This window comes from Syzygium oleosum, unplaced genomic scaffold (assembly GCF_021117445.2).
Source record: "Syzygium oleosum isolate NSW1041296 unplaced genomic scaffold, Sole_v2.1 Sole_v2.07, whole genome shotgun sequence".
NCBI lineage: Eukaryota > Viridiplantae > Streptophyta > Magnoliopsida > Myrtales > Myrtaceae > Syzygium > Syzygium oleosum.
The window spans coordinates 7,445,786-7,459,835 of NW_026607491.1; the positions used below are offsets into that span (position 1 = coordinate 7,445,786).

Sequence of the window (14,050 nt, forward strand, 5' to 3'; positions counted from 1 at the left end):
GCATGGATTTCACAGAAGGAATGTTCTGATTGTCTCAATCTCAATCAAATTGATTGACAATCAAACATTACGACAAGAATGCATTACAACGGACAAAGCTCTACTTATGGAAACCAAGATTCTAATTGTATGGGCGACCAGAATCAGCGGGATTCAGAATCTATCATCCAACGGCTACTCAATCCTTATTATACAAATCTGTCCAAGGTGAAGATTGGAAGATGATCCTCTGAAAGCTGTCCAACGGCTAGTAGAGGAGTATTTAAGAGGATCAACGAGCAGCAGAAGGTAGTACAGAATCAAGAATCAACAAGTCCAAAGTCTGAGCATACTCCAATCATTTCTCTTGTCATTCTGAGCAAAACATTAAGATCTTGAGGAACACTTTGTAAGAGTGATTGTGTGAGATAGAGAGTCATATCATACACAAGAGTGTTAACACTCAGAAGTTGTAATTCCTCTTGATTACATAGTGAAATCCAGAGGTAGAGGTGTAAAGCGTGGGAGAGTGGACGTAGGCTTGCTATAAGCCGAACCACTATAAACTTGTGTGCGATTCTCTATCCCTTATCTCTTACTTTACATTCTCGCACATCAAGAGCACCGTCTTTATAATCTGTCTTGAATCTGAATTTTATTCAGATTTTACTGTGATTTATTTTGTTTCCGCATAAATTATCAAAAATTGTTTAAGATCACCTATTCACCCCCCTCTAGGTGATCCTTGCTAGCTACATCACTTTGAAATTTCATGCAAAGGTTTAGGATTAAATGGGTATCCGTACAATACGTATAGTTAGACAATTTCCCCTAAACAACAACAAAGCTCTTGCAATCGAGATCATCAACGAGTCCATAGTTGCGCGAGATATATTTCTACTGGTTTTTGATAGTACGACATGTTCGATTCCTAATTTTCTTTCTACCAATACAAACCAACCGTTCGGTTTACACACCAACCGTTCGGTTTTCTTTCCGATGAATAATTTGGTGAAGCCGGCATGTCATCGGATTCTCTCGCGATAGCCCGACAAAAGGTGGCAACAAGCATTAAAATGGGCGGCGTTTGGCAGTTAGGAATAGGTGAAACATTGAATGTGCGAGGGACTCTTTCATAGCCACTCGATCCCATTCCCACTGTTCGTTCATTCAATGTCCCTTTCGCGACGAGTTCGCATCTTCGGAGGAGAAATTGCGGTTCGAATCCCACGTATTCACAAAGTATGCCTCCAAGGCCAGCCAAAATGATGAGCAGATGCCGATTTGACATCAACCGTAGGCTAGGATTAATAGATTCTATTCGATATGATTTGCTACGTAAGCTCTACATGAAAAGAGTAGACTTTTGTGGCGATAATTCATTATTAAATTCCCTTCAATTATAGGAAAAGTGAAACGAGACAAATGTGCCATTTTCATCGGCCTAATTCCCTTAAAAAATCCCCAATTTTATGTTTCGTTCCAAATCTTTCCCGAACTTTTTTTATCTAAAAAAGCCGCTCAATTTTAGATTCAGTACAAATCTGTCCCGAACTTTTTTTTGGCTAAAATAGAAATCACCAATTTTAGCTGTAATTCCAAATCTGACACCATTAGCCCTCCGTCTAAAGTTAGGCGTTAGTCGTTCCTAATTTCCCTAGTTTTCATATCAAAGAACGGTTTCGTTGTTTAGATAATTTTCCACGTCACATTACTGATGCGGATTTATTGCCGACGTGGAAATGCCACGTCAAACAACTATTAGCAATTTTTGGATGGAGGGCTAGCGAAGGTAGATTTGGGATTACATTTAAAGTTTGCGATTTTTTTGAGACAACAAAAGTTTCAGAGCAAATTTGGGACAAAACCTAAAATTAGAGGATTTTAAAAAAAAAAAAAATCTGAGCAAAATTAGGATCAAACCTAAAGTTAAAGGTCTTTTAGGAAATCGTGCCTATTTTTATGGGTTAACATTTCTCGTCTTGTGCACGTTATCGGTGCATTTGTTTTGCAGAAAACGAATGACTTGAAAAATATATTTTTAAAAAAATAATCACTTGAATCACTTTAAAAAATGAACGAGCAAAAAATATTTTCACCGTTCATGGAATTATTTAAACATAAGTTATTATCAATGATGATAACAATATTCATCGATTAATCATTTCAAGCGACACAAGCGACCATTTTTTAGAAAATGTTTTTCAAATCATTGATTTTCCGCGAAACAAACAGAGCCTACAAACATGTGAAATCGGGCAAACCCGTAACATCGGATGCTTGCCAATTTGTGATTAATCAATGGAATGTGGTTCGAATAGGAGCAATTAAGAATTCTATTACACTTTTCAAATCATTCATTTCCTGACAAACATACGGGCCCTACAAACTCGTGAAATCGGGCAAACCCGTAACATCACGCGATTGCCAATTTCAATGGAATGTGGGTCGGATGGGAGTAATTAAGGATTCTATTTCACTGACCTTCTGGAAAGGGACACGAGAAGAATAGTTGGTAGGAAACTTTGATCAGATCAAAATGATGAAGCCTCATCATGAGTCATGCCTCCCAAAGCAAGCCAACTTTGGTCAGGTTAATAATAGGTTTCATACCAAGCTGTCCACGCCATTCTTTTCACGCACACTTTTTTTGACCAATTAATTAATTTGAAAAATGAACCCCCACGTGGTCCATGTGCAACAATAAATCTCAACTCGTTGAAAATAATTAGTAAATTCCGATAATAGATAATAATGAAGTGAAGTAACTTTTAAGGAATGTGGAACTGGGCTATTATTAGCAACTGTTGCATTTACAACACAGGTTTTCCATCCAGCGATTTAGCAGGTACAGGTCGCGGCTAGTGATCGGGGCAACTAATTCTATTAATGTTTCTAGATGTATGACTGAGCCGAATTGAGGCTCGAGCAAAAACGGTGTTAAGTTCGAGCTCGACTCGACTCGCGTGTTGATGTTCGAAATAGGATTCGAGCTCGATTGGGCATTAATCTTCCACTCTAATTCGACTTGAATAAAAAATAATCGAGTGCAATTATAACATGGTTTTCCATTCATTAATTCAAGTTCACGGATTATATTGAATATTTTCGTACAGTTCAGGGACTATATCGAACATGTACCAAAAGTCCATAGACCACATTGAACAAATTCAAAAATTCAGGGATCAAATTACACATTCGAAATCATGTACAGCATCACAGACCGATATGGATCAGCCTATGATCCGGTCACCTTATTCTTGCCAAGAGAGAGAGAGAGAGCCTTGCTCATGTGAAATAAACCCGCACTAAATCCCTAATGACAACATATAACGACATGTGCCGGCCAAAATTCGCCGGATCGATAAAGAAATGATATATTTGCCTTTCATGAACATGAGAAGAGAGACTTATGGGTCCATAAACTAAAAAACGTTAGCCCGCGACTCTGTAGAAACACCCTCGGACCAATTGAAATCCATCATCCCCCGTTCCCGGGATGAATTAAAAAAGGGGAATTGGGGAAATGGAAAGAAACAGCCTCGACAGCGACAAGCACGAGCGACAGCCCCGACACATGGGACCCCCGATGTTTCTTCCTCGAATTCTCTCTCTCTCTCCGTTCCCACGTTTTTCCACGCCACCCCCACCCCCACCCCCACCCCCACCCCTATGGCATCGCCTCGGGGCGCACACGCTCGCGAGGTCCGTTTCGACTGTGCTGAAACAGTATGAGGAAAAGCCACGAAAAATGTCAAATCATGTCAATCGTCGTGATGCCGTTTTTACTTTAAGAAATATCTCACCCCTTAGAAATCTGCTTTACGCGGGACTTCGGAAAACAGACGGAGCTGAGACTGGTCATATAAGTATAAATTTGAAACTTTTTATGTTACGAAGAAAAAATTTAAGATAAAGGTGCCGTATGTTGCTAGAAAATTTATGCTCATCATAACATGTTTACTTTAAATCTTTTTTTGTGACACAAAAATCATAAATTTATATCCGTGTGAGATATTTACTCTCTTCCTTTAAGGTTTTGTTTATCGCCATGGATATCGGAAGGAATAAAAATGCCGTTGGCTGTTGTTATGGTTGAAAAATCATCCGATGGAATCTATATGTACAAATTTGAAGGTTTTTTTATGTGGCAACAAAAATTTTATGGTAAATGAAATCACGGCGGGTTAAAAAAAATAGGGAAAAAATCACCAAAAATCTCAAACTTTGCCATTTGTGACACATTTACCCCAAACTTTTTTTTGTGACACCAAAAACCCCGAACTTTGTTTTTTGTGACACATTTACCCCAATGTATTTAGTCCATGGGCATTTTCGTCTTTTTTGCTTTTTCTTTTTTTTTTTTTTTTTTCTTTTTTTCCTTTCCGGCGAGGGGGCCTCGCCGGCGTCGGGCGAGGTTCTCCTCGCCTGGGCGAGCGAGGCGGCCCTCGCCCGACTCAGGCGAGGTCGACCTCGTCGGCGTCGGGCGAGGGTCGACCTCGCTGAGTCGGGCGAGGTCCACCCTCGCCTGGGCGAGCGAGGGCGGCCCTCGCCGGCGTCGGGCGAGGGTCGCCCTAGCCTGGGCGAGCAAGGGCGGCCCTCGCCCAACTCAGGCGAGGTCGACCCTCGCCCGGGCGGCCCTTGCTCGACGCCGGCGAGGGTCGACCTCGCCAGATCGGGCGAGGGCCGCCCTCGCTCGATGCCGGCGAGGGCTGCCCTCGCTCGACGCCGGCGAGGGTCCCCTCGCCGGAAAGGAAAAAAAAAAGAAAAAGCAAAAAAGACGAAAATGCCCATGGACTAAATACATTGGAGTAAATATGTCACAAAAAGCAAAGTTCGGGATTTTTTGTATCACAAAAAAAAGTTCGGGGTAAATGTGTCACAAATGGCAAAGTTTGGGGTTTTTGGTGGTTTTTTTCCAAAAAAATAATGGTAAATACGTTGGATATATTTTGGGATTTTTTTTATCAAATAGTAAATAAAGGAAACGTAAAAGGAAAAAAATTTCAAAAGGAAAACAGACGAACGAACGTGTTCTGCTTCAATGCAGAAAATGGTGTGCAGAGGCAAATTTGTCTACTTCCTCCAGCCAGAATCATCATATCGTCCTTGTCGTCGTCCCCCATATCCATCATCGTCTTCTTCTTCTTCATCTGTATCTCAGCAACTCTCCAAGCAATTCGAAAGCCATAAGCCTCCCTCTAGCAGAGCTAGCTCGCTCTCTTTCTCCCCCAAAGACCCGAAGTAGAATTCTCTCTCTCTCTCTCTCCCTTCTTCTTCTTCTTCTTCTTCTTCTTCTTTCTTTTAGTGTTCTTGAGCTGATCCACCATGTGTTGTTGGGCTTAGACTCTGCGTGCGAATTCTCTTTGGGTAGATGCATGCAATAATTGCACACGTTGCGTTGGTGTGTGTTACCATGTTATCAGCAGTGATGTCAATTCCTTTGAAGTTCTGCTCCTGAGGTTTGACTGTTTGTTTGATTGCTCCCGTTTTCCCCCTTCCTCTGCTCCCGTCCACTACGTGGTCCTGATCCCATTTAAAGCTCCATCTTTCTGGAATATTAAATTGTGGGTGCTCCCTCTCTCTCTTCGAAGTATCTTCCATCCGATTGGTTCCACATCGACCGTTCGCCTTTTCAATTCATAAGTAGGAATTCTTGGTTTTTCTCCCCAATTTGCTTGTTGGGCATTCTTGGATCGCGTGTTTGGGGACTTTGCTCATGGTGGGTCTTCCGGGTAGAGCGGGTTATCCGAGCAATTGTTGAAGCAGTCTCTGTTTGAGGCATTCTAGGACTTCAATTCTGGGAAGGAAGCTGCCGATAGACTCTTGTTTGCGGCAATCTCGAGCTCTCTCTATACTTGTTTTGCTGGAAATTTGCTCAATTGGTACTATTGCTGAGAAGCCAATCTTGAAATTTTACCCAAGGAACGAACTCGCTTCGTAGTTTGAGCGAGCACGATTTGAGGGTCTTCCCTCATTTCGAGCTGTGATTGCGTGGAAGGATCGGTTCTGAGCATCCGCCATCGAGCTTCCTGCCCTTCTCTCTTCACCTCTGCGTGAGCTCTGTTCCATATCTTGCATCTGTTTTGCGATTTTTTCCGTCCCTGGGAACATCCTATAAGGTTGCGGATATTTTCGAAATTATACTCTCACGCTATTCGGGAACGGTTCTTGTTCGTAATTTCTGTGTCTTTTTCGCCGCTGCGATGCTTCTCATTTGGTTAGTCGCGACGATTTTGATTTGTTTAATTCCAGTGTAGAGTTTTTCCGTCAGCTAGTCCTTGCTCGTCTTATATGCAGTTCATGTCTCATGAAATGGAAAATATTAGATACTGATAACTTTTATCCAGTTTGAGTACTCTTGGTTAAAAATGGAGGCTGTAGGTCATTTTTGTCATTGATGTTAGTCAGACTAAATCAAACACGTGAAGTTTCTTTTGACATTCACATGCATTCTTTGCATTTTTGTTGCACATGAGTCATGACGGCGACAGTTCATGCTCAATGTGCTCCCTGACTGAAATTTGCTTGTAGGATCCTGTGATAAGCTTGATCGGTTGACTAACATTGAAAATATATGACAGTAACATTCGTCCAACGATCAGTGATTAGTGATTCAACGCAAGAATTTAGAATGAATCAACCTAAAGTCAAGCGCCGAGTGGGCAAATATGAGATGGGACGGACTATTGGCGAGGGAACATTTGCAAAAGTCAAATTTGCAAGAAACTCTGAGACAGGGGAACCGGTGGCTCTTAAGATCCTAGACAAAGAGAAGGTTCTCAAACACAAAATGGCTGAACAGGTCTCTTTCTATTGTCCATCATCGGTATTTGGTTGCCTGCTCAGGTCTCTTTCTTTTGTTAGATGAGACCGGATTTCTTATGTGTGATAGGCTCCTCATTTGTCTCTGACCACTTATTAGACAACAAGATAATGTTTTGGTCATGAAATTTTGTATGTTTGGTTCTTTGTATTATTTTTCTGATTACTTGTATACATACAGCACGAGGTTTCATTTGTTTCTTTTTCATGCATGTGTAGATCAAGCGGGAGATAGAAACAATGAAGTTGATAAAGCATCCACATGTTGTACGTTTGCTCGAGGTCTCTCTCTCTCTCTCTCTCTCTCTCTCTCTCTCTCCATGCACTCGTGTGAGGGGTTTCTGCTCTTTAGATCACTCTCATTGATGTCAGGAAGATCTTTTCTTCTTTCGTATGAGACCATCACCTTACTCGCAACAATTGTATTGTACGTTAATTTGTTTGTCCAGCGCTCGTTTTGCGGTGATGGTGTTTTGGATATGTAATATCATTGATACACTATATTTCAGTTATGCCACTTAAGTAGAGCTTTTAGTTATTGGATGGAGGGCCTAATATTTCGGTGAATCATTTTGAGCTTTTTAGATGAGTTTCTTGATTATGCTGTAAAGTAACCAGTGTTTCTGTGACTGCTTATCCACATTAAAAGCAACCTTCTAGAAGATTTATGGGGAAGTTGATCTAATTAAGTACGAAAATTGGCTTTGTTCGAGGGAGTATAATATAAAGCCGGTGCTCCTCTGACAACTTGCCATCTATGGTGAACATATAGATCATTGCATAGAATTAAGTCATAGAAGTCTTGTTCATCCGACTACTGAACTGCCAAAATCTGGCATAATTTCCAGGTCAATGCCTATTTTCATGAACGTTCATTGCTGAAATGATATGGGGAAGATATAAAAAAGAGGTTGTAGAATTCTAAAATACTCTTCTTTTCACTTGACCCTATCACCATCTTTTGCAATTTAACTCTGCTTGAATCTGCACAAGATGCACATTGAGATTCTCTTGAGCTAATGTTGGGCTCTTTGGTGGAGAAATCTAGGATCATTCACAAGGTGTGATATGCCAATAAACTTTGAAATTTTCATTTCAGGGGGTCCTCTTATGTCAAATGTGTCCTATACATCATGATAAAGAAAATAGTTGACTTTGCATATTAGCATCCTTTTCATATATATTCTAGAAAACAATGTAACTTGCATCCTGCATCATGATAATAGATATTTCTCACCATGGTACAAACTTTAAAATGATCTGACGGCATCCATTTATGCGTGTTATTGTGGTATTTGCTGATTGATTCGCATTTCAATATTCCTGCAAATGGCACAGCGTTCTCGAGGGCTGAGCACTGCCAATGCTGAATAGAAAGTGCCTCTACTTACTGCATATGATTTTCTATTTGGGTAGGCATTAATGTGGGAACAAACGGAGCAAGAATGTTCATTGGATGTGTTAGACAAGACTCGTTACTCAATTGACCTTTTTGGACAAGATAAAGGATGCATGGTTGATGAAAGACGTTGGTTCCTTAGGAGTAAATTGTGCCAATTTCAAGATATCTAAGATGAGGAACGGGTCAATTTTACATATCACAAGAAATTGAAAGTGCAAAAGTTAACATTTGACCTTTTCAAAGTACACGATACACAATAGATACCCGAGGGACACTTGTTGACCTTTTCCATGTGTTAAATATGAATAAGATTTTTCGCTTGACTTTAGTGCATTTTGGGCTTTCCTATTATCTTTTTAAATTGCTCTATTTCAGGTTATGGGCAGCAAGACAAAAATATTTATCGTCTTGGAGTTTGTAACTGGAGGGGAACTTTTTGACAAGATTGTAAGTAACGATGACTAGTAAGCTTATTTTGTGCCCCTTTTCTTCCCATGTTTAAGAGTCTTGGATCTTCCTTAGGTGAAATTTAAAGAATCGTGTATGGTTTCTACTTCCTTTGCATGTTACTTTGCCAGTAGACCTTTTTTTTCTGTAGAAAAATTTTCGGATAATCATATAGTATCGCAGACACCAGGTAAGTTCGCACCACAATCTCCACAGCACAGTAAATAGTTTGTTTGGAGATTGTATTGTGGAGCTTTCTGGTCCATTAGTTCCAAAATTCTTTCTCAATTGATTTCTTATACTGCATTTCGTATTGTCTTCATTGAACAATATCTTTTTTTTGTGAAGGTAAACAATGGAAGAATGGGAGAGGACGAAACAAGGAGATATTTCCAGCAGCTTATTAATGCTGTTGACTATTGTCATAGCAGGGGTGTCTACCATAGGGACCTAAAGGTGGATGAATAATATGATGTTGACTGATGCTCTAACTATGAGTGAGCTATTGCGGTATAAAGAAAAGACTCAGTAAATCTTTGTTTGTGTTGGTATGTGTCTTTGCAGCCAGAGAATTTGTTGTTGGATGCATATGGAAACCTAAAAGTATCTGATTTTGGTTTGAGTGCATTGTCCCAACAAGTCAGGGTAATTATGTGTCTTCAATCTCCATCTAAACATCCTTTCTTGTCATTAATGCTCTTATTTAAATCAATTTCTGTTGTAAGATGACTGGTATTAAATGGATTGACTTGCATATGGATAACAATGTCGTGATTGACTTGCACTTTATAGCCACAGTCACAACTCCTTGGTTTGATATGGCTTGCCGGGGCGATTACCAAGTCCAGGAAATTATCTTATCCAAATGCTTCTTAATCCGACTTTTGCTAAGTCATGCCTCCATCTTTCTGGAAGTCCTCATGGTATCACTTATTGTTGTGAGACCATTACCTGTATTTATCCATTACTTGATATGGAAAAATAGTTTAGACAATGTCTAATCATCCCAAGCACTCATCTCACATCTTTTTCTTCTTCTCTTCTTTGACCACTCTGTATTCGGTGCAAGCTGGCTGGCTCTTTGCATTCCCTTGCTATGCCGTGGAATAATTTGTCCCTTTGATTGGTTTGGCAGGATGATGGTCTTCTTCATACTACATGTGGAACTCCAAATTATGTTGCTCCTGAGGTTTGTATGTTCTCCGATTCCTGTTACTATGATGACACTTTGTATAACTCTCTGCTTTTTGCTTTGGCTTGTAACCTGGGTTTATCGACTTTCTTGTCTCTTCTTTTCTAGGTCCTTAACGATAGAGGCTATGATGGGGCAACGGCAGATATGTGGTCTTGTGGAGTAATACTCTTCGTATTGCTTGCAGGTTACTTGCCTTTTGATGATTCTAATCTTATGAACCTGTATAAAAAAGTGAGCATTCTTTTTATTTCATTTAGTGTACTCCGAGTACCTTAGGTCTTCCAAATTCTTAATACTTTGGCTCTTCCTTTGTAGATATCCGCTGCTGAATTCACTTGTCCTCCTTGGCTTTCTTTTGAGGCCATGAAGCTAATAACTCGAATATTGGATCCCAACCCCATGACGGTAACTAATTATGCTTTCATACATTTGATAATGAAGATCGTATGAACGTTATTTTGCAAAACAAAAAAAGAAAAGAAGTAAGGAAACACTTGGTATAAAACCTTTAAGTGACAAATTTGTGCTAAAGCTTTCAGAATAAGATTTTCTAGCAATATCTGCTATTTTGTTATCTTATTTGTTTATCGCCAGGAGTTACCTTGAAGTTGTTTCTCTGGAAATGAACATTTTGAAGTATATGAATCCATCAATTCTTTTTTTAACTGTTTAAAAGCACGTTATGCAAAATAAAACATGAGGTGGACTAATGTGGGATTCATACCGTACCCAGCTGCCAAGTTCTTGATTTCACCGCCTCCTGGATTGCCTTCTAGACCAGTGCTATGGGAGATCTTCCTCTTGTTTTCTCTGTCTTTCATTTAATATTTTTGTTGTTCCCTCTATCTTAGAAATTTAGTGGAGTCAGATAACTGCCTCTGCATTTTAGTGATATACCTAAACTTTGAATCTATCGATGTCCTGTATATCTGACGAACTGCATTCTATTTCAGCGCATTACCATATCCGAAATACTTGAAGATGCATGGTTTAAGAAAAATTACAAGCCCCCCATCTTTGATGAGAAAGACGGTACGAACTTGGATGATGTAGAAGCTGTTTTTAAGGATTCAGAAGTAAGTTGAAAAGTTTACTCAAAATTAAGAACTTAGGTATCACAAGAGATTTGGAGAAGTTGTTTGATGAAATTCGTGCTGTTTGGAATTGTGACAGGAGCAATATGTGACAGAGAGGAGAGAGGAACAGCCGACAGCTATGAATGCCTTTGAATTAATATCCATGTCAAAAGGGCTCAAACTTGAGAATTTGTTTGACTCAGAACAGGTCTGTCTGTGTTTTTGTGTGTTGTTTGTATTAGTTTTTTTTCCTTCTCCCTGCCAACAATTTAGTTGGTTATTTTATTGAACTTTTGGTTACTAAAAGCTGTTTCAAACCAAATTGGTACTGGTTTGTGGGGAAAATAGCTTAAAACCTATATCAAGAGAAGCACCTGTGGACCACCCAATCAGATTATCCCTGAACACGATTCATCTTATACATGTTTGACGTGGACTTCTAGTAACAGACATGCTTAGGAATAGCAAATCTGGAAAAGGAAGATAAGTTAATCATCAAAGTTTCTACAATTTGTTGCTGGAACATTCTTTAATTTCCTAGCATGCTGCTGGTTTCACGGGTAAGCTAGAGCACATGCATCATTATCTTTTGTTCAGAAAGCTTCCTGTAAAATTGCCAAAAGTTCTCAAATGTGCACTTGATACGAGTGCCTTTTGATGATTATTACCGTCTTCTAAATCCCTTCTGTGGGTATTAGAGTCAATGGCATTATAGTTATTGTTATTTGCAGACTGATCATCCTTCCAAATCTTTTCTTTTCCAGCAAAGGGTTGGGCTTCCTCGTTTGAATTATGTTCTCAGAGATTCATGGCTGATTATGGAGTCAATTATTAGATAGTTAATTTAATAGAAAGAGCTTGGGATAGTTTCCAAAATTTCTTTGTCGGCATCGCTCTTTTTCTTCAGAGAGTTAATTCATGTAATTTCTTTTCAGGGGTTTAAGAGAGAAACGAGGTTCACATCGAAATGCCCTGCCAATGAGATCGTTCTTAAGATTGAAGAAGTGGCAAAGCCCCTTGGTTTCGATGTTCACAAGAAAAACTACAAGGCAAGTAGCGCGTAATGGCACTTAAACATACTCTCGTTTATTGGGAAGGCTGTCTTGATTTTCCCATGCACTGTTGTGGAAGCAGAGAACGGGCTCGTTATGGTCTTCTATAGCTTATGTGGATTAACACTTTACTGTTTCTCATGTGCCTGTCAGATGAGGCTCGAAAATATCAAGGCGGGAAGGAAGGGAAATCTTAATGTTGCTACAGAGGTAAACAAGAACGGAAGTTCAATAAGATTAGGGCAATTTGAGAACTCTGTTTCTCACCATTTTGTAATTTCCTCATTGATTAGATATTTCAAGTGGCACCCTCACTTCATATGGTCGAGGTGCGAAAGGCTAAAGGCGACACTTTGGAGTTCCATAAGGTACGCTATCCTCCAGTGCTTTTAGGATCGGCTTTCTATATAAAAATGGCACATAGCTACCTGCATCTGCATGGATTTTCGAATCGAAAAAGCCGAATGATGTTTTCTAGTTACAATGTCGTGTTACTGTCGAATGTAGTGACCGATGCTTGTATCGTGAATATGTCATGTTCCATTCTCCTTTGCAATCTCATCTCATAACTTCTCATTTACCTGCCACATTTTCTGCTGCAGTTTTATAAAAACCTCGCAACGTGCCTCGAGGACATCGTTTGGAAAACCGAGGAAGACATGCAAGGAAGGAAGTAAGAGCTATCGCCGTCCCGAGGTGTCGCTGTTAATAACCTCAAGTCCATGTTCGTTTCGAACCGGCCACACATTGGGTCTATATCTTCATTCTTTGTGGGGTCTTTTTTCTTGGACTTTGTTGATCCTCCTCTCGGTCTGAATTTTAGATAGCTAATGTCAGCACCAGTTGTTCATAGTGCGTGCTTCGTTACTGTCGGAGGAGTTGTAGAGCGGCGGGTCTCTCCTTGTCCCCGACGTAGAGAGTCCGGAGTCTGTGTTGTAATCTTCAAGGAATGGTCGGTAATGAAATTGATCCTCTGGTTTTTTTTTCCATCGTTGTCCCGTGTCACGGACCGCCGGCGGCGCTAATCACTGACTAGCAGATGCCCGTATCGACACGTAGGAGTGTCAGAACCGAACCGAAAAACCGAATCGAAATACAAACTGAACCGAAACGAACCGAAAATTTTGTACATTTCGGTTCGGATTATCTAAATTAACCAACTTTTTTTTTCAATTCAGTTTGATTTCGGTTCGGATTGAACCGAATTGAAAATAAACCCTTTGTTGCCTTCAATTTTTACCCTAAGTAAAAGGCTTTTAGGGCTCCTGCGTCTGCTCCTTCTCCTCCGATCGAGGGACGCAATTTGTGCCCCCACCACCCGCGACAACGGAACTGAAGCGGTCGCTCCAAGAACTTAAGGCGACATCCTGGCCAGGGGCTGGTCTCTGCTCGCCCTTCCATCGAGAGCAGAGACCGTCGCGTGAACGGCAATCCTGGCCAAGGGCTGGTCTCCGTGTGACCTCGCTCGCTCGAGGAAGCTCTCGGCCAACGCCAAGACGGCGAGCGGAACCCATCCCGCAACTCTCGTACCTCTCCCCATCCGCGCTCGACAATACCCAGTTCGACAAGACAAACAGATGATGATGTGTGGCGCTGGTTAAGGTTCGTAGGTCGAAGTTTCAAATCAATTTCCGGACACCCTTCTACGTGTACGGTCTTCTTCCTTCGCTCTCATCCTCCATTGTGCTTGCTCTGTGCGATTGGGTGGGTTCTTGTCATTTCGTGCTCAAGCAGATTGGGCTGACAAAGTTGGTCTTGCAGAGTTGTTTTCTGTTTATAAGTTCTTTTCTGGGCAGAGCAGGTGATAGAGAAGATAATTTTGGTTTTGATGATGGGTTCCTTTCCATGTTCACTGACAAAGAATGATCCGAAACCGAAAATCGAACTCCGAACCGAACCAAACCAAATCAATTTGGTTTTTCGGTTCGGTTCATATTCGGTTCGAGTGAGATTTGGTTCGGTTCAATAGTGCACCCATAACGGTTCGATTTGGTTCGGTTTTTCAAGAAAACTGAACCAAATCGAACCATTTACACCCCTATTGACACGTGTCAAGAATGGGCGATCTTAGCTC

At 40.7% G+C, this 14,050-nt stretch overlaps 1 protein-coding gene across 6 annotated transcripts; it reads left to right on the plus strand.

The window, feature by feature from the left end:
- Window positions 1–5,052: 5,052 nt before the first annotated feature.
- Window positions 5,053–12,962, plus strand: LOC115675389 (CBL-interacting serine/threonine-protein kinase 3-like). 6 transcript variants are annotated; one of them, XM_030598041.2, is made up of 15 exons: window positions 5,053–5,223; window positions 6,564–6,784; window positions 7,024–7,086; window positions 8,582–8,653; window positions 9,002–9,109; window positions 9,218–9,298; window positions 9,789–9,842; window positions 9,954–10,079; window positions 10,164–10,253; window positions 10,802–10,924; window positions 11,022–11,132; window positions 11,860–11,973; window positions 12,130–12,186; window positions 12,270–12,344; window positions 12,579–12,962. In XM_030598041.2, exons 2-15 carry the CDS (start codon window positions 6,614–6,616, stop codon window positions 12,651–12,653), a joined length of 1,320 nt encoding a protein of 439 aa, XP_030453901.1. In that variant the 5' UTR covers window positions 5,053–5,223; window positions 6,564–6,613; the 3' UTR covers window positions 12,654–12,962. The 6 variants fall into 6 exon arrangements, with proteins under 6 accessions (XP_030453901.1, XP_056169140.1, XP_056169142.1 ...); XM_056313165.1 differs by having other exon boundaries at window positions 5,119–5,223; window positions 6,585–6,784; XM_030598018.2 differs by lacking the exon at window positions 5,053–5,223 and adding an exon at window positions 5,268–6,035.
- The last annotated feature ends 1,088 nt before the right edge of the window (window positions 12,963–14,050 follow it).